Here is a 16,861-nt window from a genome sequence, read left to right on the forward strand (position 1 = left end):
CATCAATAGAGAGCTCGTAAGGCGCAGCGTCACTAGTATTCACCAGCGGTGTGTGGAGCCAGAGCAAGGCCATGCAATCCTCAAAGACATCCATCAAGGCGAATGTGGCCATCACGCGGCTTCAAGAGCACTCGTCGCCAAAGCTTTCCGCCATGGTTTCTTCTGGCTGACTGCTCTTGAAGACGCCAAGTCTCTAGTCCAAAAATGCAAGGGGTGCCAGAAGTTCCGCTCTAAGCCTCATCAGTCGGCTTCGGCACTCAAAACTATTCCTATTGCCTGGCCCTTTGCTGTTTGGGGCCTGGACATGGTCGGACCATTCAAGACGGCGCGAGGTGGTTTGACTCATTTACTTGTTGCAGTGGACAAGTTCACCAAGTGGATAGAAGCAAAGCCAATCAAGAGTTTGAATGGTCCGACTGCTATGACCTTCATCTCCAACATCACAATTCGGTACGGCATACCGCACAACATCATCACCGACAATGGCACAAACTTTGCCAAGGGTGCCTTGGCCCGTTTCTGCGCGACGCAGGGCATCCGACTGGACTTAGGTCCGTTGCCCATCCGCAGTCCAATGGCCAAGTAGAGCGAGCAAATGGCCTAATCCTGTCCGGCATCAAGCCCCGACTGGTCGAGCCTCTGGAGCGCTCGGCAGGCTGCTGGCTTGATGAGTTGCCAGCCTTCCTCTGGAGCCTGCACACACTCCAAACAAGTCAACCGGCTTCACGCCCTTCTTCCTCGTCTACGGTGCCGAAGCCGTCATCCCAACGGACATAGAGTTCGACTCCTCTCGAGTCACCATGTACACCGAGGAGGAAGAAGAGGAAGCACGTCAACACGACGTCGATCTGCTGGAAGAGGGCCGGCTGTTGGCACTCCGCCGGTCCAGCATCTACCAGCAGAGCCTACGCCGATACTACAATTGAAAGGTCAAGCCGCGATCTTTCCAAGAAGGAGACCTTGTGCTTCGGCTAATTCAGCGAACAGCTGGCCAGCACAAGCTCTCAGCACCTTGGGAAGGCCCCTTCATCATCAGCAAGGTGTTGGGCAATGACTCCTACTACCTGATCGACGCTCAGAATCCCCGAGCGCGCAAAAGGGACGACTCCGACAAAGAGACGGAGCGGCCATGGAATGCAAATCTCCTCTGAAGATTTTACAGTTAATGCAGTATGTATCACGCTACCTTTTGTATTAAAGTACGAAGACTTCGGGCCCCTCGAGAAGATCTTGGGAACTGCCTTCTTTTATCTATATGATAAAGAGTTATGCCTATGAGTATGTTATTCTTTACCGCTTGGCACCGGGTTCGACTAGTCGGCCCGGGGACTTGCCGTCTTGAGTTATGAAATGACTTCCTGCAGCCGGACAAGTAGTGTGTGGCACTCAAGCCGTCTCCTGTTAGAAGCCGCAGATCGCAGAGCGACTGACTGGCAAGTAGGAGTAAGGTAGAATGGGTCTCCATACGAAAAATGGCTAAGGACTCAAAGCATGCACAAAGCTTAAGCCGGTTTCTAGCCTTTTGCAACCAACCCTTGAGCAGCCGGCTCGCCGTTTTCTAAATTAACTTGCTAAAAACTCTAAATGGCTAAGTACTTGCCTCCCAAAGAAGCCAAGTATTTTATCTAGCGGCAGTCCGCAGAGCGGCTGTCCGACTAGCCAAACGGCAACCAAGGGAAGGCAGCAAAGGAAAAGGCCAAAGAGCAATAAGCAAGAAGACATAGAACGCGGATAAATATTTACATAGAAAGGCCCTTGGCCGAATCATCAAATAGGAGTTCAGGATACACCCACACCTAGTGGGTGGAATTGTGCAAAATAACAAGTTCATTCAGACTACTAAGCAGGTAAAACAAAGATAAAGTGGCAGCCTTGGAAGCCGCAGACGGACTCGGAGGACCAGAGGGGTCGGCGGTGCCAGTAAGGTAGATGGGTGCCAGTTGGCCGAATCATCTAATATTTGCTCCATTTCCAGCCCAGAATCCCAGCTGCTGGCATTCTCCCTCTTTATGTAAACCCTGTAAAATAATAGAGAATAGGCATAAGTATTGTGACATAGTGTGTAATAACAGCCCATAATGCAATAAATGTTGATATAAAAGCATGAGCAAAATGGACGCATCAACTCCCCAAAGCTTAGACCTCGCTTGTCCTCAAGCGAAAAAGCCGAAATCGAAAAATATGTCCACATGTTTAGAGATAAAGGTGTCGATAAAAATAAAATACGGACATGAGGGCATCATGATCATTCTTAGAACAACAACTCATATAATTCTTAGCCAAAAACCTGAGATCCTGAACAACCATGGCAAAATTGATTAACATGTAAACAATCTGTCAGGAACATTTTATAGCAAAAGTAGGGCAAGATTAGGACGTGCCAGGGCACTCCATAATTGCAAACATGGGCATGGATGGATAGAGCATAACCATATGTCAAAATCATCCTTACTGAAGCAACTCAAATAAAGCATGGATCTCACTGTAGCAACATGGTTACATGGCATTAAAATAACATCAGACATAGACTTAGCCAAAAACCTGAGATCCTGAAATCAACAATATCACGAAGGCTACTTTGCATGCTTGTGCTAGTCACCACAAAGATCACAAAAATACATGGTATACACCCCTGTAAAGATGGAATGGCATAGCCCAAAACACATGTAGAGATCATGTACATATGAAGCACACAACAAATGTAGCAAAAATGACAAATGCTCATACTCTGCTAAGAATCAGCACCTAACAATTTATAGCACTCTTGCATCAACGATTTGGGCATCAAGATGGACTCAAACGAGCATGGCACAATGGAACAAAATAAAGATCACATCATGATGAACATTTTGATATATAGCACGCACCAAACGGAGCAGTACACATGAAGTTATGGCATGATGAACATGGGCTAAAAATGTTAGGGGGGAAAAGACTTAGTGGAAACAACCTCTCCGAAATCCAGATCTAGGGTTTGGCAAGGAAGCCGAGGCTCGTCGGAGGAGTGGTCGGAGCAGTCCTCACGGTGGCCGGAGCTAGGGTTACCGGATCCGGGGTTGGTCGGGGCGGATCCGTCCGGCACCGGGCGCGGCGGCGAGAGAGAGGAGGCGGCGCGCGGAGAACAGGCGGCGTCGGGATGAGGCGGCGGTAGCCGGCGACGACCGGAACGAGGCATCGATGGGCGGCGGGGTCGCCGGAGCTTGACACGGGGGCGGCACCCTCCGGCATGGAGGAGCGGTGCGGGAGGCGCGTAGGCCGGGAGGGCCCCCCGCGGGCCTGGCGGGCCGGCGGCGGTGGAGGCTCCGGGGTGCCACGTGGCGGCCTCCAATTGGTGCAGGTGCGGCGGCAATTTTCGTCCGGTGAGATCCGGACGTGTCCGGCGGCAGAGAGGGGCTAGGCTAGGGTTTCATCTGCGCGAAAAATCCGGGAGGGGCACATATTTATAGCTAGGAGGAGGTAGGAGTGTCCAAATGAGGTGTAGTTTTCGACCACGCGATCCTGATCCGACAATGGAGGACATGGGATAGGTTTGGAAGGGTTATTGGGCCGTTTTAGAGGGGTGTTGGGATGCAACACACACGAGGCCTTTACGGTTCCCCGGTTAAACGTTGGAGTATCAAACGGACTCCAAATGGCATGATACTCGACAGGCGATCTACCGGTGGTGTACCAAGGCCACTTGGCAAATCTCGATCCATTCCGAGAAATTTTAACACCCGCTCATGAAAATAGGCAAAAGGGGGCGCCGGAGGACGTAGGAGTGTCGGATTGCAAAACGGACAACGGGGAAAATGCTCGGATGCATGAGACGAACACGTATGCAAATGCGATGCACATGATGACATGATATGAAATGCATGACATGGACAAAATGCAAAACGAAGACAAAACCCAACCATGAAGGAATCTCATAACTTAAAGCCGGAAATCGCAAGAGTCGGAGTACAAATATGGCAAATTACATCCGGGGCGTTACACCAAGCAAATGAAGCTGAGGTGATTGTTAGTGACAAAGTAATTCAAGAGGGTGGTGATGCTCATGGTGATGACGATGAGCAATAGGAAGGTTTTCATGGTAATGATGATGGCAACTTCGATGCCTACATAGCGCAAAAGGACATGGATCGTGAGTTACCTTTTAGGCGTGTATATGGGTATGACTCGGACGACAAAGGTTCGGAGGAAGAATTGAACGAGGATTGGTTCACGAAGGATAAAAACCAATTTTACTTTGAATTGACGGGCTTAGAAAAAATAACTCACTTGTTTCGAGATCTCAGCCTTGCCCATAAAGCCGTAGTTGATGGTGCATGAGAATAATGGTGATTGAGCCAACACCATGCCCGGATCCGCGCCAACCTAGGGAGGAGAACGAGGACGAGCATGCTTATTTGAAGAAAGGAGTGAAGTTCCTAAGTTTGGCTGGGATGAAGGTTTGTTTGTATGACTATGTCATTCAGAACCATAGGCCATATTATATTGAGCACTCCGACAAAAAATTGCGTTACACCGTGAAGTGTGAGCAAGGAGTATGCCATGGGCGGTTCATGCAAGAAATCTTGAAGAAACTAGAGGAAGGGTGTTAAAAAGTTGTGTAGCCACTCATAGGTGCAAAACCGCCATCGAAATCACTTCGTAAGACACACCGTTAGCTCATGTCTGAGTATCTCGGATTAAAATTTATGATAGACATAGTCGTTGATTCCATTGTCAAAGTGAAATTTCTCATGCGGATGGTGAAAGGATCGATATGTTGACTAGAGGGGGGGGGGTGGATAGGCAACTACCAAATTTTAGCTTTTCTTGTCAAATTAGGTCAAGCAACAAATAGGTTGTCTAAAGTGATGCTAATAACAACACAAGCAAGCAAGCAAATGATACATCACAATACAAGCTTGCACAAAGTAAAGGTAAGAGACAACCACAAGTGGAGCTAGTGAAGACGAGGATGTGTTACCGAAGTTCCTTCTCTTGAGAGGGAAGTGCGTCTCTGTTGGAGCGGTGTGGAGGCACAATGCTCCCTAAGAAGCCACCAGGGCCACCGTATTCTCCTCACGCCCTTGCACAATGCAAGATGTCGCTATTCCACCAGTGGTGCCCTTGAAGGCGGCAACTGAACCTTTACAAACAAGGTTGGGGCAATCTCCACAATTTAATTGAAGGCTCCCAACACCACCACAAAGCTTCATCATAATGGATTGTGGCTCCAAGGTGACCTCTTTCGTCTATGGTGCTCAAATACACAAGAGTAACAAGATCCGCAAGGGATTAGTGGGGGAATCGAATATCTCTTGGTGGAAGTGTAGATCAGGGCCTTCTCAACCAAACCCTAGAAAATGAACAAGATTGGTTGGCTAGGGAGAGAGATCGGGCAAAAATGGAGCTTTGAGCAACAATGGAGTTTGTGGAAGAAATAGGTGAGTCTTCTTGGGGAAGAAGACCCCCTATATATAGTGAGGACAAATCCAACCGTTTTTTGTCCACATCCCGCACACAAGAGGTACTACCGTTATGGGAGTGGTACTACAGCCCGGGCGGTAGTTCCATACCTAAGTGCATGGGCAAAGTGCCCCAAGGCGGTAGGGCCGCCGAAGCGGTACTACCGCTCACCCTAGTGATACTACTGCCCAGGGTGCTTTAGATAGGAACTAGAAGTGGTAGGGGGAGTCGGGCGGTAGTACCGCAGCAGCGGTACTACCGTCGTCCTACTGCCGCCCTACTTCCGTTCAGTGGCAAACTAGTCCAGAAGCCAACGATTAAGCGGTAGTGGCAGCGGTTTGGGCGGTAGTACCGCTTACTAGCGATACTACCGCTCTACAGGCGCTCCACTTCCGCTTATGTTCCTGAGCTATGGCGAGATCAGTGGAGGTGGGGCTGTAGTTGAGTCGGAAGTACCACAAGCGGTACAACCGCTCTACTTCCAGTCAACTACCGCTGATCGCGAAGAGGCAACAGAACGCAATGAATAAGCGGCAGAGGGCGCGAAACTGGATCAGCGGCAGTACCGCATGAACGGTACTACTACTGCCCAGAGCGGTACTACCGTTGCCTCAAGACTAGTTCCGAGAAGCACAGAGGATGCGGGAATGGAAGTGGGTGCAAATGAAGATGTATACATGATGATTCCACCCAAACCTTTCCGATACGGACCCCTCTTAATAGTACGATTTTCCTACGCCTCAAGTCCACCAAAAGGAAATGCAGGAAAAATAATTGTCTTCACTCTATATCTTCAAGGGGCTCGAAACGTCTTGTGCCATATGATAGATTATCTGAAATGCTCAATGCACACGATTAGTCCGCAAATGCATTGTCATCAATCACCAAAACCACTAAGGGAGAAATATGCCCTAACAGATGGTGAAAAAACAATTTGGTTACGAAGTCAGGTATGGGAAGACATGGAAGGCCAAGGTAAATGCTATTATGATGTTGTATGGTGATTACGAAGAAGCATACAACCACCTCCTGAGATTGTTGGTAGCGATTGCACATAGGAACCCGGGCAAGCATCATGTGGTCGATGATAATGACGGAGTTTTCCACTGTGCCTTCTGGAGTTATGGGCAATGTGTGGCGGCATTTGAGCATTGTCGCCCGGTCTTGTCTATAGATGGCACCTTCTTGACCGGTAGATACAAGGGCATACTAATGTTAGCAATGACGCACTCCTCCAACGACAATGTGTTGCTAGTGGTATTTGCTCTGGTCCCTTCCGAGCGCCAAGACAACTGGAGTGGTTCATGGGTCATTGATGAGTCCAATTTATGTGATAATTTCACTAAGTATTTTGTGTCTGCATGGTAGGATTTGTGGAATTTTATCGCGTTCGCGCACCTCTTTTTGTTGATAATCTCCCATGTAACGCCTTTTGGACCATTTAGCAAAATATGGAAGAAATCCCCAGAAATGGTAGTGGAATCACCTATTTAAAGTGATAATCACCTACCATAAAAGAATCAAGCAGGAAGGTTAAAGAAGGAATCATCGCCACGCTTCCAGAGCAAAAGATGGCGTTCCATTCGACCGCGTCCGCTCGCATGGGTGGTCGTATGGAGTGCCAACGCCACCGCCGGATTGACTACTTCCACCCCGTGAAGTCAGATCAGGACTCAGACGCCGAGAGAGACCAGAAACTCGTCCAAAAGGCGGAACCCTAGCCTCCGAAATTCATCCGGTGGAGGGATTGGCAAGGAGAAGAGGGGCATCTTCTTCCTCACGCCCGAGGGGCCTACAACATCATCACCACTGTCATCGTCATCATCATTCTTAACACCGGCATCGTCATCATCATCCACATCCTTACCATTGTAACATAAAGAACCCTAGTGGATCATTTTGTGTGTTATCCGAATCATGCATCCATGTTTGCCATCACCCAATGTTGAATAATGCAACCAAAAGGAGATGTTCTAACCAAAACAAATTGGAGGGAATGGGGGGGAATACCTCAAGGATGTTTGGGGGGCTCAGATCCACAAATTTGAGTGGAGGATGAAGTAGATCAAGGGGCGATTTGGTGTGGAATGACCTCATGCACGCAGCTTTGATTCGTACGGGCTCATACTGGTAGCATAGCAGTGATTATTGTCTAGATAAGAGCAGACTTACTCTTGATGATTTGTTGTACTCCCTTCATTTTTCTATACAAGGCCACTATGAAAAACACATTTTGCATCTATACAAGGCCACCAACATTAATCAAGTCAAATATTAATGATGTTTCCTCGTACTAGTAATCCATGACTTAATTACTAGCATGCATGTAGTGAATGATAATGACACAGTCACCTACTTCCTCTCTCACGGCCACTCGGTCTTCTCTAATGTGCATGCACCCTATTAATTAACCCGGTAAACGAGAAAACAAATTGGCTTATAAACCACACATTAATTTTTATCTTGGTATCTGTAATTTGAGTTTGTGCCTTGTATATAAAAATGGAGGGAGTAATATTTTGGTGAGTGCTATCGATGCAGCGGCTCCCCAAACTAAGCACATGAGCACAATTACCAGCATCGGAATGAAATAACCTTTGAGTGAGGCGGGAAACCAGCTACTCAAAGCGGTGAGTACCAGTGAGCATTTGTGTAATGTACGTACTTGCGCTGCCACAGTGCCATAAGTTGCAACAAGCCATCTTTGGATCATGTCTTCCTGCGCCAAAACGATCTGAAAACGCCAGTAGTGTTTCTTCCGCCATAAGAGCGAAACCAGTACCACCAATGGAAGTAGTGCCATTTGGCCCAGCTCGCACCTGCCATCGCCATGTGAACGAGCCCACATCTCGCAGAGAAAACTGAACTGCTCTAAAAGAAACGATGTCTTCTTGAGTGAGCCCAAAATGATCTTCAAACGCCAGTTTTTTGTCAAATCCTCAGCTCCCACTTGGCAGTTGGCACTGCCATGTGAACGAGCTCGCATCTCGCAGGAAAACTGTTCCGTCTCATTCTCGGGGGAGGGAAAGAGAAACCCATGGCCCGTCTTTAAAAGCAGCGCTCCAGTGCCAACTACAATGGCAGAGCGGGCAGAGAGGAGAGGTGGCCGGTAGCCGGTAGCCGGTAGTTAACCAGCACTGGTGCTCTGCTCCGGCTCTTCTCTCCTCCTCCTGCGCACGCAGAGCACGCTTGTTCTCTCGCTCATGGCAGCTATCCTCCGCTGCTGCCTCCTGCTGGCCCTGGTGGCCGGCCTGCTTCTCGGCAATGCCGCCGCCCTGCCGCACCACGGCCCCGCCAAGCACGACTACCGGGACGCGCTCACCAAGTCCATCCTCTTCTTCGAGGGCCAGCGGTCCGGCCGGCTCCCGCCGTCCCAGCGCGTGTCCTGGCGCCGGAGCTCCGGCCTCTCCGACGGCTCCTCCGCCAAGGCGAGCAACTCCGGCCCTTCTTGCTGCATTTCCCCTGCATTGCGTTTCGTTCAATGGCTGACATGTTGTTGGGATGTGTTGTCTCAGGTTGATCTGACCGGAGGGTACTACGACGCCGGCGACAACGTCAAGTTCGGGTTCCCGCTGGCGTTCAGCTCGACGATGCTGGCGTGGAGCGTGCTGGAGTTCGGCGGCATGATGAAGGGCGAGCTCCAGCACGCCCGGGACGCCGTCCGCTGGGGCGCCGACTACCTCCTCAAGGCCACCGCCCACCCCGACACCGTCTACGTCCAGGTCCGTCCCTCATTCCGGCACTGTTCATTGATGCATGGCTGGAGCGGGTGCTCGTCACCGCAAAGTACAAACTCATGTGGACCGGACCACTCCTCAACTCACTGTGAGCGTGACCGACTGTCGCTGATGCCAGGTCGGGGACGCGGGCAAGGACCACGCGTGCTGGGAGCGGCCGGAGGACATGGACACGCCGCGCACCGTGTACAAGGTCGACCCCAGCACCCCCGGCTCCGACGTCGCCGCCGAGACCGCCGCCGCGCTCGCCGCGGCCTCCCTCGTCTTCCGCAAGTCCGACCCGGCCTACTCCAGCCGCCTCGTCGCCAGGGCCAAGAGGGTACGTACTCCTCCGCTGTCCACACACCACATCCACCATTGCCTCTGCTGCATCTTTCTCGCCGTAACGCTAGCTAGCTGCTCTGCTCCGCGTAGGTGTTCGAGTTCGCTGACAAGCACAGGGGCGTGTACAGCGCCAAGCTCTCGTCCTACGTCTGCCCCTACTACTGCTCCTACTCCGGATACCAGGTAGGGTCCCAGCTGCTGCCACCATTATTGTCTTTTTTCTTGCTCTGCGCTGCTTTTCCTCCATTGGCCGGCTCCACAGACCTGTGAGCGAGCGAGCATGGGCGCCAGCGGCGCTCTGCCCTATGCTCGCCGTCGTCTCGTCTGCTTTTCCTCCTCTCGTGTCGTGCCGTTGGTTTGTTTAATGGGAGGGACCGATGCATGAATGACTGGATGGGAACAGGACGAGCTGCTATGGGGCGCCGCATGGCTACACCGGGCCACCAAGAGCCCCGTCTACCTCAGCTACATCAAGGTGAACGGGCAGCTGCTCGGCGCCGACGAGCAGGACAACACCTTCGGGTGGGACAACAAGCACGCCGGCGCCCGGATCCTCCTCTCCAAGTCCTTCCTGGTGCAGAAGCTGGGCGCGCTGCAGGAGTACAAGGCCCACGCCGACAGCTTCATCTGCTCCATGGTGCCCGGCACCCCCACCGACCAGACCACCTACACCCGGGGCGGCCTCCTCTTCAAGCTCAGCGACAGCAACATGCAGTACGTCACCTCCAGCTCCTTCCTCCTGCTCACCTACGCCAAGTACCTCGTCTCCGCCAAGAAGACCGTCTCCTGCGGCGGCGTCGCCGTCACGCCGCAGCGCCTCCGCGCCATCGCCAGGCGCCAGGTCCGTCTCTCTCAGCTTCTTGCATTGCATTGACTCTCCATCAATCCATCATCGTCGTCGTCGTCAACAGAAGAGCAGAGCAGAGCAGATCATGTTGCTTCCTGTATGTGATTGCAGGTTGACTACTTGCTGGGGAGCAACCCGATGGGCATGTCGTACATGGTGGGGTACGGCGCCAAGTACCCGAAGAAGCTCCACCACCGGGCCTCCTCGCTGCCCTCCGTCGCGGCGCACCCGGGCAAGATCGGCTGCTCGCAGGGGTTCACGGGGCTCTACTCCGCGGCCGCCAACCCGAACGTGCACGTCGGCGCCGTCGTGGGCGGGCCCAACCAGAACGACCAGTTCCCCGACCAGCGCAGCGACTACGAGCACTCGGAGCCGGCCACCTACATCAACGCGCCGCTCGTCGGGGCCCTCGCCTACCTCGCCCACTCCTCCGGCCAGCTCTAGCCTAGCCGCATTACCGGTCCCAAGATGAGATTCTTCGTTGCCTTGATTGTTCCGGCGATCTAATTGATCGCTGTGAAGTGATCCGGAGACCCCAGTGCAAGCAAAACAAGGGCACGCGCGCACTAGTGGGTCTTGATTTATCCTTCCTACTACTACTTACTTCTTTAGGTGTTGAGTACAAGTGCTAAGTACGTACGCCCAACTGTGGTTCATGTACTGCTGCCGTCGTTGTTGCAACTCGCAACTCGTTGTGAAATCAAGTCTTTGTGTCAAGTGATTCTACTCGATCCTTGCTTTGGGCGGTTGCTGTAATGTGCAGCTCTGTTTCATTTGGTTTGTTGCACTATCAAGCATACACACACTAGAGTAGAGGTTATCATCGTTAAGACCGGTCAATGGCTACAAATCTGGCAGGTTTTAGCTGACTTTGTACTCCTGTAATTAAAAATTGACACTCTTAACAGCGAAGAGTATCATTCACCGAGAAGACGACAACCATACATAGCCAGAGGAGCGGTCAAGATGAACGAGGTGTACAAGCGAATAACTGAAACGCAGCGCTGATCTCTTGGGTGATCCACATGGACATGGCAATGACGACTCGCTGTACCTCCTAGCATAATTGCCCAACTGTAGATGCTCCGCCCTGACTCCATTTTCTTTTATTTTATCTATGTACTAGCGTATAAGTATAACTAAAAGGATTTACTATTTCATAGGAAACTAAGATAAGAAATCCAGCCTACTCCAAATGTGGAGACTAGTCTGGACGTCCAAAACACCACAAATCGAAACCAAACGAGGGAGATTTGAAGGAGTCCAGAAATAAGCCATCTCGGACTCCGTCACCCTCGGCTTACCCAACCTTCTGCTCTCTCACCCAGAAACCCCTCTTCCATTGCCTCCGCCCGCTCTCTGCGACGCATTCAGACTAACCGGTCATCCGCTTGCCATGCATCCACATCGATGCGGCAACCGAGAAGCTTACTTCGGCCACCCGCACTCAACCCGACGCTCTGCATGCCTGGGCTATTTAAAGTCGCCCGACAACTCTCCAAAACCCTACCGCTCACCTTCTCCGTCCGTCCTAGCCGCCGGCTGACGATCCCACCATTGTCCGTCGCCCTCCATTGCAATGATTGGGGCTTCTTGTGGCTGTTGTATTTCCCTATCGTTGCGGCATCGCGTTGAGATCGAGGTCGAGGTCCATGCTGCAAAGGTACAGGCCAACCTCCGAGCTCTCCGAAGTAGAGCTCGAGCGAGTCGGAGATGAAGGAGGAGGAGGACGACCCCATGGCGATGGCGGAGATTGTCATGAAGGAGGCGGAGGACGAGGAGCATGTGCCGCACTGATGCAGGAGCCGCCGACTTCTGTTTTCACCCTGCTGCAGGCGGAGCAACACTACAACCGGGTGCCGGCGGAGGCGGAGCAAGAGAAGAAGGCGTCGCCGGTTTCCGTGTTTCGCCTGCTGTAGCAGAAGCAGCGGAACAACCCGACTCTCCTCGAGGACCACCGACTAGCGTAGGACCAACTCTAGTTTCAGTGATGCGGGCATCCGAAGATGCCGTTGCAGCCATGGTCACGGCGGATTTGGGCCTCGTCGGTGAGCAGCGGGCAGTGCTCGAATCCTCACACAACGGCCACATCATCTGCCGTGAGAGCTGACAGCTTCGTCTCAACGTGGCGGAGCGCAACCCCCTCTTCAATGTGTTAGAGGCGGCGGCCGACGACACCGAAGTCGACAACTCCACCTCATTTGTGCCGTCCCGCATCAACGACGAGGTCATACCGTCCAATGCGGGGATCGTGCACCTGACCTCCACCGGTGACAAATGACGGCCAGGTAGAATCCTGTCCTTTTGCTATGTACAAAATGTTCTAAAATGTATGAAAATTGTGTCCTCTTTTATTCGGTAGAGTTGGATGACATCCACCCCATCATTGTCACGACACATGACACATCCGAACGCGTCCGCGGACATTTGACGATGTTCGTTTTGGTAATCCGCATTCAAGTTGCTCTAAGATGCATCAATGTAAATCATACTATCTAAACATCGAACATGCACCAGGAGGCGATGTCAGGAAGGGGCCTCAAACAAATGAATTTGCCGCCAGGAAAGAGATCCAATCCAAGATTGGATCAGGCTATAAAAATGCCTGAAACCAGAGATCCATCATCCAGTCCAGCTACACCAGCTGGTATATTCTTTCACAGGACTCCATCCCCAATGATCCAGGAGAGAAAGTACAAGCATCTCACGTGAAGCTGTTCAAAGCAGCCGCCCTTGCCATGTGTTCCTGAATCCAGTGGATATTACAATAACTTCGAAACAGATATGTGAATCTTTTACCCTCGCAGCTGCTATTATATTATCATAAAATGCGCTGCAGTTTAGAAAGTTAACTGGACGCATTTTCGTCAGCTAAATGCGTCCAGTTGTAGGCTCCTCTGCTGAGCAGAGATCACATGATGGGCGCATGCTTTCAATGGCAACGTAACGTGCGCCTGACAAACCTTCTATCCATCACCAAGTAATATATGCTCCAAATCGGAAGTACCACAGTGTTTGTAGGACTGCGCTGGACAGTCAGTCACCGCGGCAATACCGGGAGCAGTAAACTATCACAGAAACCATATTTGCTCTGATCAATCGCTCTCCTCTGAGACCGGCTTCCCGCCATGTTCAATCTTCTCCTAGCCAACGTCGAGTGCCGAAAACAAAGGCCAGGTCAGTTGCGGTTTCTACACTAGCTGTAGCTACCCGGACCAGGCAAGAAGCAGCCCTGATGTGTTTTAACTTTGCCTGATTCTTCTGCTCGTACGTGTGGTACGTATGCAGCAAGCAAGTTGGAGTATATTTGGTTGATTCTTGGGGGCCACGAAGTAAACGGCATAAGGAAATTGGAGGGGCATGTCAGAGGATAAGCACGTACACATGGATGTACTTATGTGTGTTGGGAGAACATGGGATGCCATTGGGTGGAGTGGTCACTCCTGGTCAATTGGTAAATGCATACTTGGTTCACGGTTCTGAAAACATTGGGAGAGAAAAACACATGAATATGATAGAAATGCAGGTGCAAAACGGTAGACGGGAAAGGACCAAAAATAATAATCAAAATTGCAAAAGGAATTGATTCAGTCCAGACACCGTTGTACTCTAACCCAAATTGTAAAAGGGACCGTGGTTGTCTAATCTCTGTGACCTCTGTACTCTTGCTATTGACCCCATTGAAGGGTGAGAACATACGGAGGATCCGACATGCAACCCCTTCCAAGAAAAGCACAAAAAACTAATAAAAATCTCAAGCTTCCAAGGTGTTATATCGCAAGATTGGGAGGGTTTGGTGCACTCGGGTAGGAAAGCCGCTAAGGAACTCGCAAACTCTCGAATACTAGGTGGGAAACTCGATTGATGTGGATGCATGAGAGAGTTAAGTAGGATATGCGTGCTAGATATAGGTCACACATGACAGTTCACGAATCCCACCGCATAGGTTTATTACATTGGATGAATTAAGTAGTGCCATGGATAGAAAATCCTACCCATTGCCTATAGGATGAATGGGAGGTGAAGCGTACAAATCACACCCCGCACCATAGAATGGGCTAGCCCCGTAACAACACCACAGACATTTCAGCGGTCGTTCTATTGGGTTTTACATAAGTTCTTCTCCCGATTTTAGTGTTTTTTTTCTTTCTTGTCTTTATTCTATTTATTTTGTCCTTCTCTTTTTTCTCTTGTTCCCTTAAAACTTCCAAAATTTTTTTCATTTTTTTTGAACATTTCTAAAAGATCTTGAATATTTTAGAAATGCAGGAACATTTTATAAAATTCATGAACATTTTTAGATGTTCAAATCATTTTTATTATAAGCTTTAACGATATTTTGTATAAAATTGGAGATTATTTTTTGAATATTTTTTATTCCATAGTAATACTTTTCAAATCTCTCAAAATACATGAACCAAACCGGGTCTTTCCACTTTATCTCCTTCGGTCATGCCTGGGGGCACAACACTTGTCACGGTTGATCAACTTATTGACTCAGAAAACTGGACATGAAGGCAAGAGTTGGTCCGACACTTTTTTATCCCACCAGAAGCCGAACCTATCCTAAACATTCCTTTGCGCCATGGTGGTGGTGATGATTTTCTCGCTTGGGCCCATGAAAGAAGTGGTATCTACTCTGTGAAATCCGCGTACCGTGCTCTTGTGACTCGGAAAGAGCGTGTTGCTCTAGAGGAAGGGACGGTGACCAATACCTCACAGACCGATGAACAGATGTGGAAACTACTATGGAAGCTCAAGGTTTTGCCAAAGGTGCGTGTATTCTGGTGGCGGGTTATCCGTGGTATTCTACCCGATGAATGCACCCTTCGGCGCCGTCATATCAAAGTCATCAGTAGATGCAATATTTGTCTTGCGATGGATGAGGTTTGATGCACGCTTTAGTGCACTGCTCTCATGCCAAGATGTTTCGGGATCAAGCGCATTCGATGTTTGGCATCCCAAGACCTCGTTTGCACCCAAATGCATGGTCTCGTGATATTCTATGTGATGGGCATTTCTCTGACAGCGAGAGGGCTGTGATGATCTCGGTCATGTGGTCTATTTAGCATTCAAGAAACAGGGTCACCCATGATGACGAGCAGCTCGATCCTTTTTCTTCTGTCAAGCGCATCAGGGAGGATCTTGCTTTGCTTGATATACCTGAGTCGCATGCGTCCATTCTTCCTGGACATGGCTGGGTACCACCTGATGAAGGAGTGGTGAAGATCAATATGGATGCAGCCTTGGGACTGGACTCTGATAAGGTGGATGTAGGCGGAGTGGCGCGCTCAAGTACTGCGTTACTTGGGGCTTGGAGTAAGCCTCACCATGGGGTCTCTGATCTGTTCATTGGTGAGACTTTGGCGCTGCGGGATGGAGTCATCTTTGCAAATTTACGCGGCTTCTCATATGTGATCATGGAAACAGATTGCCTGGAGATTGTCAATCTCTGGAAAACTCGTCACTACAGCTTTTCTGTAGTGGCACCAGTACTAGGAGAGATTAGAGAGCTACCTTCAGTTTTTTCTTCCTTTGATATTCAACATGTAAAACGAGCAGCTAATGTACCGGTCCATCTTTGTGCAAAACATGCATGCACTTTGATGGTTACCAAAAGTTGGACGGGCTCAAAACCCTCTTTCCTGCTTATCAGCTTATTAGCTGATGATGCCAGGAGTTCGTTCGTTGAATAAAGCTCTCTGATTGGAATGCAAAAAAAAGAAAAAAAGAGAGGCAATGGTATCCCCAACCCATGAGGGTTCAAGTCCCGGTACTTGCATTATTTCTGATTTTTTTTTCAGGATTTTCAACAATGCGCTTTCAGTGGGAGGAGACGTTCCAGTCAATGACGAGACACCTATGAGTGTTCATAGGGGTAGGATGTGTATGTATGCGTTCATAGGGATGAATGTATACGCGTATGTATGAGCGTTTGTACTGTGTTAAAAAAAGTCTCTCAAAATACCGATAGCCTGTTTTTTTCCTTCACAGTGGGCACACTGATTTTTTTTCCCGCGTGCGAGGGGAGCGCACAAGAGCGTGCTATGTGGGCTGGCCTAGTGCGTGTTTTACGATTGATTTATCGTACAAAGCGAAGAATTGGAGTATCTGCCGTGGCGAAATCGCCAATTAAGAAGTACTCTCCAAGATGCGACAAATGGCGCATTACATGCACGTCATTTGTCGCAATCTGTGAGTTTTTCTTTTTTTTTCATAAATTCGTTTATTTAAAATGTTTTATCTTTTAAACCATACGTCCAAATCTCAAATCGTTTTCATCGATGGATACATCGCGTCGAGATTTTAAAATTAGATTACATGTTGATAGGTTTGACGATTTTTTTTTCACAAAAAAACAGAATGAAAAACCGGACCGGAGCACTTTTTTCCTTTTCGAAAGAGGCATGACCGTGCCTCTCACGGAAGGAAAATAAGAAAACATATTTTTTCCTTTTTGAGAGGCACAACCGTGCTTTTCACGAAAGCAAAATCGTGCCCCTTACGAAAGCAA

The 16,861-nt window shown here is 49.8% G+C and overlaps 1 protein-coding gene across 1 annotated transcript; it reads left to right on the forward strand.

Annotated features, from left to right (window-relative positions):
* Positions 1-8,409: 8,409 nt before the first annotated feature.
* On the forward strand, positions 8,410-11,073 carry LOC125526761 (endoglucanase 3). Its single transcript, XM_048691400.1, has 6 exons — positions 8,410-8,867; positions 8,955-9,161; positions 9,295-9,495; positions 9,591-9,683; positions 9,904-10,341; positions 10,459-11,073. The coding sequence occupies exons 1-6, from the start codon at positions 8,643-8,645 to the stop codon at positions 10,789-10,791; spliced, it is 1,497 nt and encodes a 498-aa protein (XP_048547357.1). The 5' UTR covers positions 8,410-8,642; the 3' UTR covers positions 10,792-11,073.
* The last annotated feature ends 5,788 nt before the right edge of the window (positions 11,074-16,861 follow it).

Source organism: Triticum urartu, chromosome 1 (assembly GCF_003073215.2).
Source record: "Triticum urartu cultivar G1812 chromosome 1, Tu2.1, whole genome shotgun sequence".
Taxonomy (NCBI): domain Eukaryota; kingdom Viridiplantae; phylum Streptophyta; class Magnoliopsida; order Poales; family Poaceae; genus Triticum; species Triticum urartu.

Coding starts and splice junctions, on each gene's coding strand:
- LOC125526761 (XM_048691400.1), top strand. CDS start 8,643: ATGGCAGCTATCCTCCGCTGCTGCCTCCTGCTGGCCCTGGTGGCCGGC. Junction 9,496..9,590: donor TCGTCGCCAGGGCCAAGAGG/GTACGTACTCCT, acceptor TGCTCCGCGTAG/GTGTTCGAGTTCGCTGACAA. Junction 10,342..10,458: donor GCGCCATCGCCAGGCGCCAG/GTCCGTCTCTCT, acceptor ATGTGATTGCAG/GTTGACTACTTGCTGGGGAG.